This window comes from Colossoma macropomum, unplaced genomic scaffold (genome assembly GCF_904425465.1).
Source record: "Colossoma macropomum unplaced genomic scaffold, Colossoma_macropomum, whole genome shotgun sequence".
NCBI lineage: Eukaryota > Metazoa > Chordata > Actinopteri > Characiformes > Serrasalmidae > Colossoma > Colossoma macropomum.
Genome location: NW_023494786.1, coordinates 2,007,657 through 2,032,119, shown reverse-complemented (window position 1 = coordinate 2,032,119; position 24,463 = coordinate 2,007,657). Strand labels below are relative to the sequence as shown.

Below are 24,463 nucleotides of genomic sequence, written 5' to 3'. Positions count from 1 at the left end.
TCAAAAGCCAGTATTCATGATGGTATAAGGGTGCATTAGTGCACATGGCATGGTGACGTGCACATCTGTAAAGGCAACATTGATGCTGAATGAAATATACATGCTTTGGCAACATATGCTACCATCCAGACAACGTCTTTTTCAGGGAAGGCCTTGCTTATTTCAGCAAGACAATGCTAAACCACATTCTGCATCTATTACAATAGCATAGCTCCGTAGTTAAAGAGCCTGGGTGCTAAACTGGCCTTCATGCAGTCCAGACCCATCACCCACTGAAAACATTTGGCACATTATGAAATGAAAAATATGACAAAAGATACCCTGAACTGTTGAGCTGAAATCCTATATCAAACAAGAACAGGAAAACATTTCACTTTCAAAACTACAGCAGTCGGTGTCCTTAGTTCCCAAACGCTTACAGATTGTTGTTAAAAGGAGAGGTGATGAAACACAGTGGTAAACATGCCCCGTCCCAATTTTTTGGAATGTGTTGTTGGCATTAAATTCAAAATGGTCACAAATTTTCCAAAAAAACAATAAAATTTCTTAGTTTCAACACTTGATATGTTGTCTTTGTAGTATTTCCCTTTAAAAATATGGTTTACATGATTTGTATATCATTGCGTCCTATTTTTATTTACATTCTTCACAGTGTTCCAACCTTTCTGGAAATGGGGTTTTGTGTGTGTGTGTGTGTGTATATATATATATATATAGCATGTCAATGTTAATTCAATATAAAATTTGAATTTTGATATTTATTGAAAGAACTTCAATATATATTGAATGAACAATGATATTGAATGAACACTGATAGATTTTATATATCATTTTAAACATGGTAGTATTCGTTTTTGTTCGATCCATGTCAACGATCATTCCATATATGTCAACATTCATTCTGTATATATCAAAGTTTATTATATATACACACAGATCAGGCATAACATTATGATCACCTCCTTGTTTCTATGCTCATTGTCCATTTTGTCAGCTCCACTTACTATATAGGTGCACTTTGTAGTTCTACAGTTACAGACTGTAGTTAGGGCTGGGCGATAAAACGATAACGATAAGTATCGTGATATAACTTTTCCTCGATAGAGCAATAAGACAGGTTCGATAAATTTTCGATATAATACACCGTTCTCACACTTCCACGTTTTAGCGAAAGCCCTGGTGGTGTTTTCTACAGCAAGGAAAGCGACACTAATCTGCTGTCGCCAGGAGAGGGCGCACTTCCGAGTTTTTCGACTTGATTAGAGAGGGAGGAGGCCACGTGTAAAAAAGGGTCGCCAAATATACTTTAGCGACATCTGAAACGTGGAGTTATACATTCTCTGTTTGAGTGGAGCGACCGGCAATCTGTTCTCCTGTGACCAAGTGACAAGATAAGTGACTTCACCGTAGGACAGTACAGTTACCTCACCTCTTTCCGTGCATCCTAACAACTTTAGCAGTGTTAAATCACGTCTGCAGCGCCGTGTTACAGCGCCAAACCGTCATATTTTAGTATTAGTGCATTCTCGAGCAACAAAAGTGAAAGAAAAAAGTGGGTTAATGTTAGTTACAGCCCTGATTTAAACGAAAGTAAACTGAGGAAGCTGTGAGGCATTGGGAAGCGGGAGAGCGCTATCTTTCCAGGCTAGCTGTTTTTGGCTGCTGGCTAATTGAAGCAGCGCTCCGGCGCTCCGGCACAACACGGTGAATTGATGATACGGTAGATCAAACAAGACACAAAATCACCCCTTTCAGTTTAAACATACCTAAAAGGAGGACTCTATTTGTCTGGTGCGAGAGATTCACACTGCAGATAATGCTTTTACACAGCGAACGTCAGATGTTTCGCGGTTCACCCCTTAAACTACTACGACAGCATAGAGAAATCCAGTCGTCGCTAGCTGGTGTCTGAATACTGTGATATACTCTGACATGGATGTGGTAGGAGTGACAGCAGTGCCCTACCGAACCGAGTTGACGATGTCGAGAAACTAAAGAGTTTAGCACTGTTGTTGGCCACTTGTTTAGCATTTGTAACGGGATAGCCCAGTACTCGTCACCAGACAGCTAAAAATAATCTGTTTTCTTTCTTAAATTATGACTATTACAAAAATTGCAGCTGTGCTTTTCCAGCTGATAAAAACAGCTCAGAAACTTTCTCCCACTCTCCCAAGACAGATTTGTGAAATGTTCCACTGTTTGGTGAGTGTTTGTCATGATCCGACCTTAAGTGATGGTTTAAAACCACAATTAACCACCCAGGAGCAAAATCAGTCTTCAAACGTGAAAGAAATAATGATTTGACATTTATTGCGATATGTATCGATATCGAACGATATGAATTTTGTTTATCATGATAACGTTTTTGGCCATATCGCCCAGCTCTAACTGTAGTCCATCTGTTTCTTTGCAATATTTCCCTTTTACCCTGTTCTTCAGTAGTCAGGACCCCCATGGACCCTCACAGAGCATGTACTATTTGGGGGTGGATCATTCTCAGCACTGCAGTGATGTGGTGGTGGTATGTTAGTGTGTGTTGCGCTAGTCTGAGTGGATCAGACACAGCAGTGCTGCTGGAGTTTTTAAACACCTTAACGTCACTGCTGGACTGAGAATAGTCCACCAACCAAAAATACCCAGCCAACAGCGTCCTGTGGGCAGCATCCGGTGACCACTGATGAAGGACTAGAGGATGACCTACACAAACTGTGCAGCAGCAGATGAGCTATCGTCTCTGACTTTACATCAGTCAGTGTTCCTGCAGTGCTGAGAATGATCCACCACCCAAATAGCACCTGCTCTGTGAGGGTCCATGGGGGTCCTGACCACTGAAGAACAGGGTATAGGTACATATAGGGTATACGTTCATTTAATATATATCAACCTTCAATCCACATACATCAAGGTTCAATCCATATATATCCATCATTCAATATATATCTATGTTCATTCAATATATATTACAGGAAAAAAAATATTACATTACCACAGTTTTGTCTTTGAAGCTATTCTTGTGGGGATTTACTGGCATTTAAAAGTGCATGGAACCACAGCCATTACAATAACCAGACACTCAAAAGTGACTCCAGACCATCAGACCTTTACACTGCAGTCCCTGTCGGAAGAGGCCCCGGAGCAGTCTTTTGCAGTACTGGCAGACGGTGGGCCTCGTGTAGGAGTGCACTGCAAACGTGTGTGGCACCTTCACTTTGCTCATCAGGATCTTGTCCAAGTGGACAGGCCGGCCAGTGTAAAATCGCCGAGCTTCGCTGGGAGTTCGGGGCTGCAGAATGAAACCAAAATAGACCCCTTAACTGCACAGTGTTCATATGTATGAGATATGAGCATTTCAGTTATGTTAGGGCTCAAACTCTGCTCTCCTGAGTGTGCAGTGAATTAACCACTATGCTATAGAGCCAATCACAAAGTAAACACGTGCACAGATCAAAAACTAATCTACCCTTACCAACTACCCTGTAGTAGTAGCTTTTATTGTGATGACTATTCTTACACATAGAGTTGTATGTTCATTGTGTGAAGTAGTAATGGCCACTGTCACAACAAATCCAAACCTGCAGCATCAGCATAAGGACCTTCTAAAAAAACACATTATTATGTTTTTGTAGTCCTATATAAAGAAAAGCTGCTTGGGGAATGCTGACTGTTTTTCTAATAGCCTTCCTGGGCACAAAAATAGTGCTTGCAGTTACAATATAATAAACTATTAGTATTTCATTATTTTTATTTTGGAGTTAATGAATGAACAATAATGAATAGTATTTTTGTAATTTGCTATTTACATAAATATAGGTTAGAGGGGTTTGTAATTACAGTACAAACAAAATCTAAGACATTATTTAATTCACAATTTATCATTTCTCATATTGTCAATTTTATGGTCATATCCTGCAGTCCTTATGAAAACTGTAAGTGGTGGGGAGAAACCGCCCTAGAGGTAAAATTTAAATCACACAGAGCAATAGTTTACAGACTGTCTGATTCAGATTTATAAATTTTAGCCTACATTCTTATCATTTTCCATTTGTCAATATCCATGTCTATATCAGCTCATTTGGTCATATGTAAGGTGTAAATTAAGACAAGATGTCACTGTGTGCGTGCTGAATCCATTAACACAGATGATCATGCATTTAAGTAGCAGTCATGATTTTTTTTTTTATCATGCACTTAACGCAATGCCACTTAACTCTCTCTCTCAGGCAAAAGGATTAGTTTGAGAATACACATCCATACACATGCACATTTTATTGTTCTGTCTCTGAGTATGTGTATGTGAGTGGGCTGTACCATCTGCGTGTGAGAGCGGATGAGGTTCGTATCTTCAGAGGTTGTGCTGGTGCTGACACTGCTGAGAGACTCAGTCATAGACAGACGGAGAGACTGGCTACTGGTCAGAGATGTAGTGGACAGCCGTCTCTTTCTTGCCCCACTGCAGTTATTAGGAATGCTGAAAGCACAGCGTTTGTGGTAGTTCAGCCCACAACCTGAAAGAGACGGAGCAAAAAGAGAATAAAGAGAGGGGACAGGGGTGGGGACTATAAACACTTTAACCCTTGTGTGGTGTTCGGGTCAGTGGGACCCATTTTCATGTTTACCAAAAGAAAAAATGATGTGATTTATTATTATTATTTCAACCTCAGATTCCTTGGTCTTTGATCATTTTCTGTGAAGAACTTAACACATTTCCAATAAATTGATGATTTTCAATGACACTGTACACCCCCTACACATTTATATTACACACGTGGTGTTGGGGTGAACCCGCAGGGAATAAAAGTGTGGAGGTGCTGTGTCCCTTCCCTCTATTCTCGTCCTACATGGCTTGCTGTTAGTGTGTCTGTGTGTATGTGTTTGTATATATATATATGTGTGTGTGTGTGTGAGGGTGAAAAACATGGACAGGCTGCTGACTGGTTACAGCTGCTAAAGAAGAACCCTGTGCTGTGATATTTTAAACATCTGGAATTTTTACATAAATTGTTATGGCTGTATTGATTAAAAAAAAATTGCAGTGGGTCCACCAGACTCACTGAGTAACAAAAACATGAACACCACACAAGGGTTAAATACTAAGAATACCAGAAAAAACCTGGATTGTAATAATCAAAAGCTTAAGTATAATTAAATTTTTCTATTGCTGGATAAGTGGTCCCTGCTACCAGCTTTTCTATTCAGAGCAGTTAAAGTACAAGCTGTAAATAAATAAATAAGTGAGAGGTCCTTTAACAGAAAACAAGACTAAAGGACAGAGATGTTGATGTCTCCTCACCATCACATTTGAGCCCTTGTCTCACAAGGCCAAACAGCATCTCGCCACAGTGATCACAGAAGGCAGGGGCACGGTATGAGTGCACATTTAAAGCGTGAGGACGAATCTGAAAATCCTCAAAAGTGGCAGCCGCTAAAGGGAAGATACATACACTAAAGTCAAATTCAGCAAAATGAAGACAATCTTATTCCTCCATCCATAGCACAACTTATTGATCACTTGGACAGTCAATAAGAAAAAAAAATTGTAAGTTCAACTGCCAAACTATCTAGGTTTTGAGATGAATGTAATTTCCTTTCTGCCCTCAAAGTTATAATTTATGCACACAGATAATTCAAGGTGATCTATTTAATTTGTTTGATAGTTTTTTATAATTAATTTCTTTTATATGGAAAGTATATGAGGACATAGGTGACAAATCACATATGAATTCGGTTTTAAATTGAGTTTCTGTTCAAAACTTCTTTCTGAATTCACTTATTCTGTTATGTTTGGCTTTCCCTTACATGCAACTTTCTCTGTCTAGGCAGTTTAGGCAGTAAACTGTGTTGCTCTAGGCAGAGATTAACACAGAATGCAGTCTTCAGCAATGTCTGAATTATCAAAGGGCAGCTTATCTCCCCAGAAAGAGAAATTCTGAAGTGTCAGCCACATGCAGAAACCAACAGCCTAATTCATTAACCATTCCATTATTAATAACAAATATGTTTCTTCTCTTGCAGTGTGAAAACAAAACAAGTGTCTCTATTCAGAGCAAAATGTAAAATAAAGGTGAGTGTGATTTGAAGTTCTCTTGCAAGAGCTCATTTGTTTCTGTCCCATGATTTTGTTTCCACAAAAGTAGGGAGACGTGAGCTTTTTGTATGCTTGTGTTTGCATGGGTGTGTTAGATTTACATTGTTTTCAACTGCTCAATAGTCAGATACATTGTTAAGTTTTGGTTGTTGTCTTTAAATTGTGTGTGCATGTATGCACGTGTGCATGCGCATGAGGCTCTTCATTCATGTCTTTGTACAGCACGTAGCTTAGTGTGTGTGTGCGTGGGTGTGTTCACCATTGCAATGTACTAAAGCTACATTCTTCCTTCTTGCATATAACAATGGATTCTATGTATTATGACTGTGGGGCAATCTCACATTGTAGCCTACTTTATTGTTGATTTATGAAGAGATCTGTAGGCCTTCATGTGATTGTGTCATTGCTGCATTTGATCAGAGCGTTTTGAGTGGACACATCTTGTGAGGAGTGACTTGGGCAATGCAAGAGTACACATAGGACAATTTGTTTGACATAGATTTTATGTTGTATGATTACATGGGGTATGTAAGCATGTCAGTTTTAGTGCATGTAGAAAACTATACAACATATATGTACTCGTGCATGTCATCACTAAAAATGCTCACATTTTTAAGAGCTAAAACTTCAGAGCAGTGCCAAAGTTGGGACCATCCCACTCCTAATTCTACTGTAAATTTCAAAGACATTTTAAAACACATAATAGCACACTGTAATGCGATTATCTGTGTGTGCATGTGTGTACATTACAACAGACTCACAAACAAATTACCACTGAAAAAAACTTTCAAGATGTGAGAAGTACACATACATAAAATTGTGTGCCCAAATATACACAAATGTAATCCACTGGCTTTTTTTGATCCACCAGAGCTTCCCGTATAAGATGCATTTCCTGTTGCAGTCTTCATCACATGAGACATGTTCAGTACTACAACTACGCAGAAAGTGGAAAAATTAATACACCATATGAGTAAAACTACTCTACCCATTTGCACAGTATTAAATCCCACTAAACAAAGTGTTAATGTCCTTTTGACTCCTTGTTAGCTATGCAACAAATGGTGAGACAAGAAATGCTGAACAGAAACTCTGCAATAAAACAGTCACTATTTTTTACTACTTTGTACTAATTTTAGTTATTACCATTTAATTTCAGTTATTACCAGTTACTATTTATTTTTAAATACAACCCCAATTCCAAAAAAGTTGGGACGCTGTGTAAAATGTAAAAAATCTAAAAACAGAATGCAATGATTTGCAAATCTCACAGACCAATATTTTATTCACAACAGAACATAGAACACATATCAGGTGTTGAAAGTGAGACATTTTACCATTTCATGAAAAATATTAACTCATTTAGAACTTGATGGCAGCAGTGCATCTCAAAAAAGTTGGGACAGGGGCAACAAGGAAGGAAAAGTAAGTGGTACTAATAAAAAACAGCAGGAGGAACAATTTGCAACTAACTCACATGACTGGGTATAAAAAGAGCACTTTAGAGACGCAGAGTCTGTCAGAAGCAAAAATGGGCAGAGGTTCACCAAACTGCGAAAAACTGCATCTAAAAATTGTGGAACAATTTCAGAAAAAATGTTCATGTAAAACTGCGAAGACTTTCGTTATTCCACCATCTACAGTACATAATATCATCAAAAAAATCAGAGAATCTGGAGAAATCCCTGTACACGAGGGTCAAGGCCAACGATCAATATTGGATGCTCGTGATCGTCGGGCCCTCAGGAGGCACTGCCTTGAAAACAGACATGATTCTGTACTGGAAATCATTGCGTGGGCTCAGGAACACTTCCAGAAATCATTGTCTGTGGACACAGCTTGCTGTGCAATCCATACATGCAAGTGAAAGCTGTATCATGCAAAGAAGAAACCATATATAAACAGGATCCAGAAATGCCACCAACTTCTCTGGGCCCAAGCTCATTTAAAATGGACTGAGGCAAAGCGTAAAAGTGTTCCGTGGTCAGATTAATCAAAATTTGAAATTCTTTTTGGAAATAATGGACACTGCATCCTCTAGAGTAAAGACCTCCCAGCTTGTTATTAGCACATAGTTCAAAAGCCAGCATCCATGATGGCATGGGGGAGCATTAGTGCACATGACATGGGTGTCTTGCACATCTGTCAAGGCACCATTAATGCTGAAGGAAATATACAGCTTTTGGCAACATATGCTGCCATCCAGACAGTGGTCTTTCAGGGAAGGCCTTGCATATTTCAGCAAGACAATGCTTAACCACATACTGCATCCATCACAACAGCATGGCTTCGCAGAAGAGGAGTCTGGGTGCTGCACAGGCCTGCATGCAGTCCAGACCTATCACCAGTAGAAAACATTTGGCACATGATGAAACAAAAAATCCAGCAAAGACGACCCATGACTGTTGATCAGCTAGAATCCTACATCAGACAAGAATGGGACAACATTCCTCTCCCAAAACTCCAGCAACTGGTCTCCTCACTTCCCAGACATTTACAGACAAATGTTAAAAGAAGAGAGGATGCTACACAATGGTAGACACAGCCCTGTCCCAGCTTTTCTGAGATGCGTTGCTGCCATCATTTTCTAAAAGAGTTCATGTTTTTCATGAAATGGTAAAATATCTCACTTTCAACATCTGACATGTGTTCTATGTTCTATTGAGAATAAAATGTGGGTCTATGAGATTTGCAAATCACTGCATTCTGTTTTTATTTACATTTTACACAGCTTCCCAACTTTTTTGGAATTGGGGTTGTAGTTATTTACACTGATAAACTAAATAGATAGTTTGTTATCACTGTTTTTAGGGATGAGCAGCCCACCCCAAGTGCAAATTACAACAAATGAGTGGTGAAATGTAAAACATAATTTATATATACACTGATTTATTGGTCCTCCACTGAAAATATGAGGTACAATCAAAACAAATGCATGTATTAACATTACTCACAAAAAAACACATATGCCACAATTATTGACATTCTTAGAATTTAATTTAAACACAATCTAATTCCTACATATTCTGATTAACATTTTTCAATTTTAACAACTCCAGAAGTAGGTCCTGTCTCCAAAATTACAATGTGACATCAACTCATGCCAACAAACCGTTTGGAAGGCCTGTCAGAACTTTCTGCTGGCACTCACTGAGAATTTTTCTATGATCAGCTGAGAAAAAAAATGAGAGCTTTTTGGCAACACATGTCAGAAGTGGATTTAGCTTTAAAAAAATTATACAAATTTAAAAAAAGACATTATTCCCATTACAAAATATGGTGATAAATCTGTGATGTTGAACACATGGGTGCTAACAATTGTGGCACCTGTGTTTTTTGTGAGGGGGGGAGGCGCAGACTTGGTGTTCTCTCATAAGTTTAGTGAAAGATTAAGCTGATGAACAAAGGCACTTTTCAGATCTATCTGCTAATTCCTACACAGAAATAATTTATTTAATTTACTTTCATACATGAGCAATGAGTATTTAATTGATAATCAGTCATCACTCCAGCTGCCACATCCTGCTGCTGTGGGTTCATGCTAGTTTCTTCCTCAACAGAGTACATGTGGGTGAGTAAAAAGTTTCCCATCTAACAATTTCAAAGGTAAAAATAAATTAAATGACAAACTAAAATAAAAGTAACTTTAAGTAATAAATGGCCTGAATAAAAAAGGAAGGTCTTAAGTTTCTTAAAATCTACGTTCAGATTGCAGGAAAAAGTGGCCCATATCCAACTTCCTGCCAAAATCGGATTTTGTTGTTTAGTTATTTATGTTATTTAGTTACGTTAATTGAGCTTCTTAGAGGTTTGCATTATCTTTTCAAATGTGACCTATATTTATATCAGTCTGAACACATCACGCTCCTGAACTTACCTTCGTGCAAAAAAGAACACCGATCCAACTGACACACCTGCCATGAAGAATAATGCTTGTACAGAGACAAACTCAAAATGGTGATATATACTGGATAAGGAGATTTGATCTGTTTTCTTTTTTTTTTTTTTAAATCTTTGAAGTGAACATGATTTTGATTATTTGATTTCTCTGGTTGGAAGGTACCATGCTTATTTGTTTATACTGACTGAGCTTGCCTCACTCCTCCAAAACAAAATATGTGAAGCGGAATCATAGTAACAGCCATTTTGATGACACCGCCATAAACAGTGTTTTTTTGAGTTCACAAAATTATGATCAGAGAGAGGTCACACTGCTGTGTATTGGATTTTATTACCACATACAAAAATGCAGAAAAACAGACCACTTTGCTCTTCTCAGACACAGTACGGTGACTAAAAAGTGCAAAATGGAGAACAAGCTGTCTAACAGTCATTTCAAACAGAGGTCGCACAAGCTCCTGCTATGAGTTGGCATATTTGTGGACATGGTGGAGAAATTTCTTTTGTGCCACAGTGTGGGGCAACACTGTGAGTCTTGATGTTAGTGGGGTAGCTAACATATCATTTTATTCACACAGGTAAGGCAGACCGCTAGCTATCAAGCTCTTGCCAAATTTAGTTCCATCCTAATTAAATCGAATGGAAAAAACATGAAAAAAAGAAATTTAAAATTGCTTTCTTAAATGTAAAATTCCTTTAATAATAATAATGTTAAAAAAAAATATTTCACCATCTTTATTCGTTTTAATGTCATAATAATGATAAACTATTTAATACAGTTTTTTCAGAAGAATGTCACTCTTTAATTTTTTGGAACATGTTTTGTGGCGTCACACCACTTAGACAATTTAACTTTAAGCCTCAAAACATCTCTCAAATGTATTGAACTATTTAAAATTTTAAAGGAGCCCATCATAGGAGAGATGAATTCCTTATATCTTTCACAGTCATTTCTTAAATCAAAAATATACAAATATATATATATGTATATATATATATATATATATATATATATATATATATATATATAAATATATATATATATATATATATATATATATACACACACACACACACACACACACTATATATATGTGTATGTATTTTAATTCTACAAGATGTTTTCACTCACCTTGCACCTGTGTAAATGTGATGTGACAAACATGATTTGATTTGAAATTTAAATCCCACCCCCCCTTTGCTTGAATAAATTAGATGCTCCTTTCATTTGATACAAACTTAAAATATTTATTGTATCTTTGCCCATTGTAATATCATTGGATCTGTAAGCATTATGAGATTATCCTAATCTCTTTTTCTGTGTGCTTTCCATGGACAAGGGTGGGTATGGAAAGAAAATAAAATGGCAAAGGTTCTTACCAGACAGCACCACCTCCACCAAATCTCCCTCCTGGATATCAGTTGCAGCTTTGACCAATTGCAGGATGTTATTGCTGCTTGTGTCATGCTTGAAAAGAAGGATTTTGTCATAGATCCCATAGAAGCCACATTCAGGAAACTGCAGGGGGTGGAGAGAAAGGGGAGAGAAAGAAAGAAGTAAAAGAAAGAAAGAAAGAAAGAAAGAAAGTTTATGAGAGAGAGAGAGAGAGAGAGAGAGAGAGAGAGAGAGAGAGAGAGAGAGAGAGAGAGAGAGAGAGAGATGGGGGGGGGGTTAGTCATTAACATGTCAACACCTGCATGCTTCTTTAAATTACTACCCAGAAACAAATCCTCTGACTCTCAAATCCTCTGATTTATTCATAATTCTCTACCACTGATCCTTAGTGTCTCACTGCTGTGGGTCAATGAGATGAGAATTTTTTTTTCTAATGCACTGAAACCTGTTTTCTAGAGATATATTCTAACTCCTTAGCATGTGAAAGCTCAAAAGTTTTGTTAAGTTATCGTATCCAACGGACGTAATATTCTGGTCCTAAATACTTGAAAAACCCATGACACAAGTATAAAATTACTCCAAACAAATTCAACAGATTTATTCAGCATTTTCAGGGGGAATTCCAGTAGGGTGTTTCTGTACTGTAACTGATCCAGTTGACTGCCTTGCGTTCAAGCTGACAGCTGTTGGATGCTCTGCTAGTAGGAGATACATGAGCCACAAAGCAAATCATGCATAGATTGCATGCCCTGAGAGCTTCAGATGTGAGCCTCCTTCAGTAAACAAACATTTGCAAGCTCACCAACATCAACTAACATTTCAGCAAGAAAAGCAAGAAACTCGCTCATCCATGTCTTTAGGGACCTTGCTTTGTGCACTGGTGCACAGTCATGTTGGAACAGGAAGGGGCCGTCCCCAAACTGTTCCCACAAAGTTGGGAGCATGAAATTGTCCAAAATCTCTTGGTATGCTAAACCCAGACTCGTCCATCGGATTGCCAGACGGAGAAGCGTGATTCGTCACTCCAGAGAACACATCTCCACTGCTCTAGAGTCCAGTGGCAGCATGCTTTACACCACTGCATTTGACGCTTTGCATTGCGCGTGGTGATGTAAGGCTTGGATGCAGCTACTCGGCCATGGAAACCCATTCCATGAAGCTCTCTACGCACTGCTCTTGAGCTAATCTGAAGGCCACATGAAGTTTGGAGGTCTGTAGCGATTGACTCTGCAGAAAGTTGGCGACCTCTGCGCACTATGCGCCTCAGCATCTGCTGACCCCGCTCTGTCATTTTACGTGGCCTACCACTTCGTGGCTGAGTTGCTGTCGTTCCCAATCACTTCCACTTTGTTATAATACCACTGACAGTTGACTGTGGAATATTTAGTAGTGAGGAAATTTCATGACTGGACTTGCTGCACAGGTGGCATCCTATCACGGTACCACGCTGGAATTCACTGAGCTCCTGAGAGTGACTCATTCTTTCACAAATGTTTGTAGAAGCAGTCTGCATGCCTAGGTGCTTGGTTTTATACACCTGTGACCATGGAAGTGATTGGAACACCTGAATTCAATGATTTGGATGGGTGAGTAAATACTTTTGGCAATATAGTGTACATGGCATATATGTACATACACACACACACACACACACACACACACATTCATGCATCCCTAAAAGTTTATCTTCCTATGCAAGCTTTCAGCAAGGGCAAACAACAATAGAATCTGGGGAGATCATATCTCTATGTCCAGAAGCTTTAACTAGACACAGCACAACATTTCTAAGAGTGCTTTGTGTTCCAAGTATCAGATTTCTTGCCCAGTCTTTCTAGGGCTTCTGCACCTATTATGACTCTGATGAATTATGGAGGCCCTCCGCCCTCTCTTTTCTATTATGTTCGATTACCTTCTCTTCCGACTGACCTTCAGTTGGCTAATGCATATCAATGGCCCCAAGACCACTCACAACTTAAATGAGAACTTGAACTTACTTATGTCACAGCAGAAGAACAAAGAGCGAAAACAACAGTTTGCCATCTGTACATGGCTACATAATGTACTGTGTTTGTGTGATACATTCTTCAGGCACATCTGGTGTGTATTAGAGAGATTATTAACACATGTTCACTATGTCATGTTTGCCTCTCTATCCTGTGTAACTTTGTACATAGTATTTACACAGGAGCTCTTTGTTTCCTTGTGGTAATGCAGAGCAACCCATATATAATGTTCACATATCCACACATATCCATGCTACGGATCTGATCTAGGGTAAAGAACAGCAATGGTAAGTGCTGTCTAGATTGTAGAGTGAAATATGGAAGAATGTAGCAAAAACACCACAAAGGATTAAAGCAAAAATGGAAACGTATTGTACTAAGGCAGTGAACTATAGAGCACACCTATCTGGATTTTAATGTTCCGGTCTGACCTATAGACAAAATAACAAATAAAATTCCACCAAACTTTGTGGAATATAACCATAGCAGACTAATTTTCACAAAGAAAACAAGAAACAAAAGAGACAGAAACTTCCCTCTGTCTCTGATTACTAAAGACACACACACACACACACACACACACACACACACACACACACACACTTACAGTCACACTCAGAGTCAGACTTGCTATACACAAAACATCTACAAAACAGTGATGGGCAAAAGCATAAAAACACAAAAACGCACAGCAGAGAAACAAACGTATGATGCATGTTATACCGTCCCGCGCACAGCGACAAGACACTGAAAAACCTAGAAGAAGTGGACTGGAGTAATGGATTGCACTGGATCGGCTGTTGGTGATGAATGACTGAGTGCCGCTGAGCACAGCTTGATGGTGGCTGTTTATAACGTCACAAATGCTGCCTACTCATACAGTATTCTGAGGCAGCAAGGCAAATCCAAATCAAACTTTTGTATAAACACTGCCTGATAAGATTTCTCCTTTTTGAAGGTAGCATAGATGTATCCTTCGCTGCCTTATGTATCCCATAATCCTTTGTGTTCACACAGATGAGTTTAGAAAAAAAATGTAGAAAACAGCACTGACTCAGACAATGCTGCCTTCTAAGGTACTAACTTATGAGACAGCATAGGCCGCAAGGCATCAAGACAGCAGGCTTCAGTTTTGGACACAGCCATAGTGAACTCCACATTCCACATTTTCAAGAGTCTTGTGATGGTGTGTATATTCTCTGTACTGAAAGTCTTGTTCCACTAGTTAGCTTGTAATATATATATATATATATATATATATATATATATATATATATATATATATATATATATCACATTATTATTTTGCTTCATTCATCTATGTTTTACACTACAATACACATCACATACCTTTTACCATTATTAGATAACTTATATCTGATCAATACCTCTATGTGTGGATATGAACACTATGTATGGTTAGGCTCAGCATACCACAAATACAAGAAAACAAATAAATAAAGTTACAATTTATTTTATGGTCCTGTTGCCATAAAATTAGCAAGCACTTGCCAGTAAATGTACCAATAAATATGGAACTAATGACTATACTGGAAAAAAGATGCTTATTAGCCACAAAGTGGTAGGTACTCTGCAATTTTACACCATTGTTATCTAATCTCTATCACATGGACATGTATCTCTTGAAGCAGTTTAATAGTACTTACCATTACTATGCAACTTTTAGCATTAAAAGCTTAATTATACCTCGTCTTTCTCATATTAGTTACTGTAGTTATATATCAAACTTGCAAAGTACATGTAATACTATGTGTTTTCCATTAATTACTGAGTAAGAACTACTGAACTACTATGTATGTGCAAAGTATGTTTCAGAAAATGTACCTATTAAATACTAGGTACTTACTGTACCATAAAATAAAGTGCTACCAAGATTTTTACAAAGCTTCTGAAATGTGTATAGCAACAAAAGACTACACTTGTGGATAAATCAATTATTAGTGGTTAGTACAAGAATACACAGAAAGTGCTGTTGGTTGGTGAAGGCACCAAGGTTGCTATTGAAAAGCATAGCTTTATAACAAACTCAGAGGTAGTTTTATGTTTTAGCTAGCAAAATTAGCAGAGTGCTTCCAAGCTAATCCGATCTTTGTAACCCTAATTTGCTATGAGGTCCGAAACTTCTGATACTTTGCTGTAAATTATGCATCCAAAGAAAACTATTACAGGGGGCTTAATACATGTAACAATTACCAGTTTTACAATTAAACATCCATACTTGAGCTTACAAAATTACAGCTGCCAAAATTACTTGACTAAAACCTTTTACTCAATTTAGAAAGTATCTATTACAATCTACATTCTCTACAAATCGGCTTAGTGATTTGTTTGCAATCTGAATGATAAACATAGTATCTGTCGGTATAAAGCCATGTTCAGCCGTCTTAACATTCTCCAAATCATTTTTGTAAGCATCACAGAAGAAGAGGAAACCTGTTTTGCAAACAGGCTATTCCAGTTGGGTTTTAACAATTCACTGTAAAACTGCAATATACAAAGAAAAGAATATACCACTTTCATGTGGTTTTCTATAATGAAATCTGTTTTTGTAACATTAACCTTCAAAGACCTTCAAAGAAATGTAAAAAGAATGCAAATTTGCAAGCTTCAGATCACCCATTAAAGGAACACCTTCTCTGTCCATTTGCAATGTCCATGACGTTTCAATCACAAATATAATAGCCATGATAAACTGTTAAACGGGCTTTGCTTTTCTCTAAATTTTAATTATGTATTTCTGCAAAGTGTTTACACACAAGACCAACCCACCCACAAACAGGATACCTTCTCTGCCCATTTGCAATGCCCATGATGTTTTAATCACCAAGAAAATAACCATGGTAAACTGTTAAACCGGCTTTGCTTGTGACTGTCCCATTCAACAGCTTAGAAAAGATTATGTACCAATAGTAAAAAAAAAAACCCCTCAATGTGTGAATATAAACGCAAAAAAAGCTTCCTGCGGCTTTGGCTGAGAAATTTAATGACATGCTACCATGGCAACAACAGCGTAAAGATGTCAGCAGGTTTTTGCTCATTAGCACTAGACAACCACTTGGCTTGACATGGGAATTTTCCTGACCTTTGTGTTTGTGCTTGATGGAACAAGTGTGTTAGTGCCCTAGACTATTTTTAGTCTATATGACATCACAGTGTTGAAGAGATGACACAGGCAGCAGGAATGTGAAATATTTCTGGGCTCTGAGGTACAGCTTCCCGCAACCAAAAACATTAAAAGATTGACAGTTAGTAGACAATTAGCAGCAGTTTATTTAGGGGATATGGCTTGCCATAATTGAAAAAAAAAAGTCTTCAATATCATTACAATTTTCCCTGAGAATCGTACATAAAATGTCTGACTGGTAAACACCAAAGTATATCATACTTTTTTCAATTATGGCAAGCCATATCCCCTAAATAAACTACTGCTAATTGTCTACTAATTGTCAGCTATTGTCAGCCTTCAAAGCCTAAAACCTAGTCCTGTGAGAGCAGTGTTTGATAGACAATGTCTGAAAGGCTGGATCTGTAAGCCAGGGCCCACAATGCACAGGCAATGCATAAAAGTTTTTTTCCTATTTGCGGAGGACTCAATAGCAGTTCAGTGAGTACCCATTCAAATGTAGGATTTTTATACTGCCATCCCTTTCCACAATTCATGTATATAACATCTGTCATATTAGAGAAATATGGTTCCACTTATCTAAGGCATTATCCTACAGTGTACAAAAGGTAAGATGCCCAAGTCCTAAAATGGTAGGAACTCACCTACAAAATCAAAGCATTTTGTATGGCACACCATTATAGCTACGCCCTCTGACTTCAGCCCTAAAATGTCAGAAAGCCTGACTAACATTAAAATAAACAATTCTAATGCTCTTGGATTGTCTGATTATTCAGCGTGTGCTGATCTGACACTCGGTATTGATATGATACTGGCCAAAATAACTGGATTGGATACTGGGGGAAAAAAAAAGGATAACCCCATGAGATCCATTAGCCTAAACTATTACGTAAATGCTTAACCAAATTTTGAGTGAGATGTGATAACTAGGGCTGTCAACAAACATTCTAAATTCTATTCTATAAACAAAATGTAAAGAAATAGACATTTGGTTGTGAAAATTAATATTTGATTGTGAAAAAAGCAGCATTAGGCTACCGCAGTTGTCTGCCTCTTGAGTTATTGCATGGGCCTGGGACACTGTACTGAATGTACTGCATGACATACAGTATGCAGGTCCAGCTGAAACAAGTAAATAATTCAACAATGTTGTAATGATGGCAGAGAATTCATAACCCAACTCGGCCATACAGCAGTTGATTTGCACTCCTAATAAATGTAAAAAGCCCCGTTTGAAAACACTGTGGAGCAGTGCTTAAAAGGTCAGTAGACAGCAAAATTATGGAACCCCTGAGATAAAGTTCTATGCAAGCTTTGTAAGCTACAGTTAGCCTACCATTTCAGAACTCGTAACCTAAGGGCAGATCTTGAAAATATGCACCCAAATACATCTGATTCAGTTCCTCCTCAAATTCACGTTGCCCCTGATAAATCATGGTCGCGAGCACATGCATACTGGCAGCACTGAATCAATGGAAAGCAAAATGGGTGAAAAAGTCTTATGCCTTAATTTAATAATCCAATCGGTGAAAAAGCGAAGATTTACATCTTTCTTGAACCTTTTTTTCTTTTCGTAGTGGCAATGTTCTTGGTGTTGATTCCTTCTCAGTGAATGAGCGCTGCTGAGGATGCGATTCATGGTTTGCCCTTTTATGGACATAATGCACAAAAATAGATATTTGAATGGTTGGAACCTATGTTTTCATCATTTTGGCAAATATTGACAGCCCTAGTCACAAGACAGATGAGCAGCATGTGTCATGTGAATAATAGCTCGAACCTGAGTGAGACGTGGCCATCATGTCAGCTGTGTGGAGGTACTTATACAGCTAACTTGATATCAGGTGTAACAGGCTAGAGTTTCTATTCTGAGTGCCTTAAGATACCATGTTTACCATACTGTGTTCCACTGCACATTTTATACTGGAAATGCTATTATTTTTATGTTAAGTTATGGTCTATCTACATTGCAACATTGTATAGGCTGCATTAAGTGTTGAAACTTGTACACAAAGTTGTGCTTTAAATTTTATTTTGAATTTTTGCATTGTGCTGACCAATAAAAATGCTGGTAAAAGTTATTACTTAGTTGGCTAAAAGAGGGAAAAAGATGAGATAGGACTGGTATTAGTATTAGCAGACACTCTAGGTTGCAGTTTCTATATCATATTGGACATGAAAAAGTGGTATGAAGCCAACCCTACTCTTGATTGAGAGCTTGATGCCGTGTATGTCCACAGTAGCCCTAGAGGTCAGAACAAAGAAGAGATTTAAGAGTTCACAGATAAGTACACAATGCTAGTGCCATTTATGACTGCATAAAGCGACATGAAGAGAAATTGTGATTGGCATGATTAACAGAAATATACATAAGTAGTCAAGAAAACAAGTGGTTCTGTTTATGATTTGAATATTGGCTAAGTAGAGTTTTCCCAAAATTGCCATAGTTAGTAGTTAGCAAAGCAAGTGTGACCATGAACACAATCTCTAACAGTGAAGAAGATATTTATACTATGTTTTTTTTTTTTTGTTTTTTTGTTGTTTTTGGTCAATCTGGCTTTCACCTGAGTCATCTGCTGAATCGTTAAAATATGCTGAATCGTTAAAATATGATCCACTTATGGCTAAGCACATGAAATGGATGAAAATGCTAGTTACAGATGCAAGTATAGTTTTTTGAGTTCCGGATGAATGCCAAATCAAGGTGGATGCCACTATCAGGCAAGATTTTGAGCTGAAATTTGCAACTTTCAATGTTTTCCACGGTGATAAAACTTACGAATGCAGTCTAGATAAAATTAATTAGACCATGACCATTAGGTTTATGTTGGGTAAAGACAAGGGGATAAGCTAACATTTTATGGAACTTTGAGTTGAAAAACATTTCAGACTTTTAACTCACTTGGGCTTTAGACTAAAATCCTTTTGCTTTGAGTGCCCTTCGGTCTTTATTATGTTTATTCTACAAAAAGGCTTAGGCTCCCTATTCATAAATCTCTAGTGACACCCCTGACAAGAGATTACATCTCGGTTAATTAAAATAAATAAATAAATAAATAAATAAATGCAAATGTCCATTGTTTTTTGTTCTATTACATAACATCTATCTAGACATACTGTTTAACTGAGGATCAAATACTGATTTGTGCACATATGTCAAAAATGAGAAACATTTCATGCATGTACTTATTACTTCACATGACTGTATGCTCAAAGGAATCATTTCCATGTTCATAAAGTAGGTATTTACATGCAGTGATAGAAACATACAGCTTGTATGGCCATTATAAGCGGCAAAACATGTATATGCTGATCTTACTGTCAATAATTCCAGAGCTGTGATAAAGAATTTGCCTCCTTCCTAATTTCTTCTATTTCTGCATATTTGCCACACTTAAATGTTTCAGATCATCAAACTACTTTTACTATTAGGCAAAGATAACCCAAGTACCACAAAATATTGTTTTTCAATGATGATTTCATTCTGTTTATCCTTGCTTAGCCCTATGTGAAAAAGGAACTGCCAACTTAGCTACTAAATCAACGAGTTAAGCAAATTCAATTGATTATTGGTTTCAATTTCAATAGCCACACCCAGGCATGTTTGCTGCCAAACCTGTTGAATCTAAACATCACTTTAATAGAACCTGTCTGGCAATCTAGAAGGCCTCAAGATGCAGCACATGATGCCACGTTCTAAAGAGATTTAAATACAGATGCGAACCACAGTAAGAGCAAATCACAGTAAGAGCCATTATCTACAAATGGAGAAAACCTGGAACAGTGCTGAAACTTCCCAGGAGGAGCCAGCCTAACAAAATTTCACCAAGAGCGCATTGACGACTCTTCCGGTAGGTCACAAAAGAACCCAGATGAACATCAAAAGAACTCACTTGCCTCAGTTAAGGTAAACATACACAATTTCACAATAAGAAAGACACTGGGCAAAAATGGCATCCATGGGAGAGCTGCAAGTTGCAAACCACTGCTGACCAAAAAGAACACACGCTCATCTCACATTTGCCAAATACATCTAGACAACCCCAAGGACTTTGGGATAATATTCTGTGGACTACTGAGTCAAAGTTTTGATTGCAGTTGTTACTGCAAAGGATGGCAAAAACACAGTTATTAGGTTTATGAGACAATTACTTTTTCACATGGGTGATACAGGTTTTAAATAAATCTTTATCTTCAGTAAACAGAGTGATGATTTAAAAGCTGCATTTTGTATTTACTCGTGTTGACTTTATCTCACAATAAAATTAGTTGGATGATTACAAACATTTAAATGTGACAAATTAGCAAAAATAGTAGAAATCAGGTCTGGGCAAATATTTGCATGCTATCCATTGCAAGAATACCCAGAAATGTTGGCTTACAAATGCTCTCGAGAACAGATCTGCAGACGTGACACTTTGAAGCAGTTCAGATTTGTCATCCATACCACATCATTCTGGCTTCAGGGAGTGCCAGAGTAGGCACAGTATATTTAAGTAAGTACTAAATTGCATTTATTAATGAATACATTACATGAATTTTTCTGCTGAAACTTGTGTACTACTATATCACAGAATGCAAAAAAAAATTTCAATTTCAAATAACACTACAATACATAAGTAGTGGGTGATATACTGGTTCATCCAGCGTAATGGTTGAAATTCCTAAGGTATTAGTATTAGTTTTGTCATTACCGTTATACCGGTGTAAAAAACACTGAGAAGTCATAAAAATAAAATCCAGAATTCCTCATACTGAAAGTTAAAGTTAAGTAGGCAGATAACATAGAAAGGAATTACTATAAATAAATACTTATAGAATATGTTGAATATTGTAATATAACAACCTTTCGGTGGTTCCAAAACACTTGAAATATTAAATAAACCATCTTGAAATACAACCCCTTTCTAAAAAAGTTGGGACGCTGTGCAAAATGTAAATAAAAACAAAATGCAAATGATGTGCAAGTCATTTAAACCCTATATTTCATTGAAAATAGTACAAAAACAACATACTAGATGTTAAAACTGAGAAATTTTGTTGTTTATTGAAAAATATTTGCCTATTTTGAATTTGACGCCAACAACACATTCCAAAAAAAGTTGGGACGGGGGCAACAAAAGGCTGGTAAAGTTGTGTAATGCTTAAAAAAAAACAAACAAAAACAAAAAAACAAAACAAAACAAAAAATAAAAACAACACCTGGTGGTTAATTAGCAACAGTTCAGTAACATGATTGGATATAAAAAAGCATCCCAGAGAGGCTGAGTCTTTCAGAAGTAAAGATGAGGAGGGCTTCACCACTCTGTGAAAGACTGCACGAGCTGCATGAGTGCAACAATTCAAGAATAACATTTCTCAACGTAAAACAGCAAAGAACTTTTGCTTTTCATCATCTACGGTAAGTAAGTAAGTAAGTAAGTAAAGTAAAGTTTATTTATATAGCGCTTTTTACAACAGGTGTTGTCACAAAGCAGCTTTACAAGGAAATCAGCATTACAGAAAGAAATCCGGGTCCAAGCCCCCATGAGCAAGCCAGTGGCGACAGTGGCAAGGAAAAACTCCATAGGAACAGGAAGAAACCTTGAGAGGAACCAAGACTCTGAAGGGGAACCCATCCTCCTCTGGTCGACACTGGATAGTAAACATTATTCGTACAAAAACAGGGAAAACAGTTGGAGCAATGATTAATTTAATTAGTTTAGTTCATGCAGCAGCAGCAGCAGCAGCAGCATCAGCATCAGTGGGGTCAGGTTGTGAGGGTGAGGTACGGTACATAATAACATTAAAAGATTCAGAGAAACTGAAGAAATCTCGGTATGCAAGGGACAAGGCCAAAAACCTGTATTTGCTGGCCATGATCTTTGGGCCCTCAGGTGGCACTGCATTAAAAGCAGACATGATTCTGTAGTGGAAATCACTGCATGGGCTCAGAAACATGTCTGAAAACCACCGTCTATAATCACAGTTTGTCACTGCATCCACAAATGCAAGTTAAAACTCTAAAATGCAAAGAAGAAACCATATATAAACAGATCCACAAACGCTGCCACCTTCTATGGGCCTGAGCTAATTTAAAATGGACTGAGGCGAAGTGAAGAAGTGTCCTGTGGTCCGACAAATCAACGTTTGAAATTCTTTTTGGAAATCATGGACACTGTGTCCTCCAGGCTAAAGACCACTCATCTTGTAAATAGTGCACAGTTCAAAAGCCAGTATTCATGATGGTATAGGGGTGCATTAGTGCACATGGCATGAGTGACGTGCACATCTGTGAAGGCATCATTAATGCTGAACAATATATACATCTTTTGACAACATATGCTAACATCCAGATGATGTCTTTTTCAGGGAAGGCCTTGATTATTTCAGCAAGATGATGTAATTCTGCATGTATTGCAACAGCATAGCTCTGTATTAAAGGAGTCTGGGTCAGTCTGCAGTCAACACTTGTCACCCACTGAAAACATTTGAAGGGTTATGAAATGAAAAATACAACAAAGGAGCCCCCAAACTGTTGAGCAGCTGAAATCCTATATCAAACAAGAATGGGAGCATTTCACTTTCAAAACTACAGCAATTGGTCTCCTCAGTTCCCAAACTCTTACAGTCTGTTGATAAAAAAAAGAGGTGATGAACCACAGCAGTAAACATGCCCCCTGTCCCAACTTTTTTGGAAAGTGTTGTTGGCATCACATTCAAAATTGGCATATATTTTTCAAAAAACAACTTTTCATATGTTGTCTTTGTAATATTTTCCTTTAAAAATATGGTTTACATGATTTGCATATTTATTTACATTCCGCACAGCGTCCCAACTTTTTTGGAAATGGGGTTGTACCTTCTTTGGTCTAGCTTATAGTATGTCAGTTTACACTTCTATAATATGAGTATTCAGTGTCTTACAAGGCTCATATAAACTTCACATTGCTTCAAGTTGTCCTTTGCTTTGGCATAGACAGCTCAGGCAGGATTTGAAATTAACAACTTCTGACTGGAAGAGCGATGTTTTCATAGTGAGCCACAAGTGGGCCAAGGCAATGCTACATTTATTGGTAGTGAGCAATAAGGAATCAAGCACCATTTTAGGAACTAGTTCACAACTTTCAATTATTGTGATTATTCAGTAATTTAATAGAAACTTAATTCACAATACACCCTCTGTTTATGATTCCGTTAAAATGTTTCAAATTCGGTTATAATCAGACAACTGCTGATGTATTTGTAGCTCTTCAAGTCAGAATAAGTCAGGTCACACCAATTTGTTCAAATCTCAGAGCCACTCTGTGCTTAAAAGTCATGATGTTATTAATATAAGTAGTAAAAAACACCCATTCTTTTTCCCAAAGGTTTGTCTTTGCACTATTTCAGATTTGGTGGAATGCATGACTTGGACCAATTTATTTTTCCAAAAGATACATACAGTTAGATGTTTGTTTGCTTCTATATTTTAAAGTATGCCAATTGCAATTACTGTTGGAGCTCCTTCTATTGACAAAGAAATACTGCAATTTATTAAGAATATAACAAATTGAAATCAACTTGCCTGACATCCCACATACACACTAGTGATTGCACACACACTAGAGAGCAGAGTGCAACAAAGTGAAGATACTTTTGATCACTGAAATATTGAGCATGTTGAAATATCAGTATCAAACATGGTGAGTGTCCACAAAATTATGTGGGATATAGGTCTGTTAAATTTCATGAGAATTGACCAAAGCAATCCTGAGCTGTAGCCACTTATGTGAACTAAGGGGGATTAATTGGCACATGGTGGCCAAATTATTTACAAACATTATTTTTTTTTGATTATTCTTGACCTCCAGACTCACCTGAACATTTTGAGACCAATATTGTGTGGATATCTTGAAAAACCTAAGATGTGACATTAATTGCCAATTATAATGGAAAATATGGGGGCGGAGCTA

General features: G+C 37.5%; 1 protein-coding gene across 2 annotated transcripts in view; it reads right to left on the bottom strand.

The window, feature by feature from the left end:
• The window catches only part of prkd2 (protein kinase D2), a 67,648-nt gene that overhangs the window by 11,959 nt on the left and 31,226 nt on the right, over positions 1–24,463 (bottom strand). For both annotated transcript variants that reach the window (XR_005005976.1, XM_036557447.1), the window contains exons 2-5: positions 11,366–11,504; positions 5,291–5,422; positions 4,309–4,505; positions 3,100–3,283 (exon numbers count right to left, since the gene is read on the bottom strand). Coding sequence is in view for 1 of the 2 variants with exons in the window: in XM_036557447.1 (XP_036413340.1) it covers positions 3,100–3,283; positions 4,309–4,505; positions 5,291–5,422; positions 11,366–11,504 (652 nt within the window). In the remaining variant the exon portion in view is untranslated. The remainder of the gene's footprint in view (positions 1–3,099; positions 3,284–4,308; positions 4,506–5,290; positions 5,423–11,365; positions 11,505–24,463) is intronic.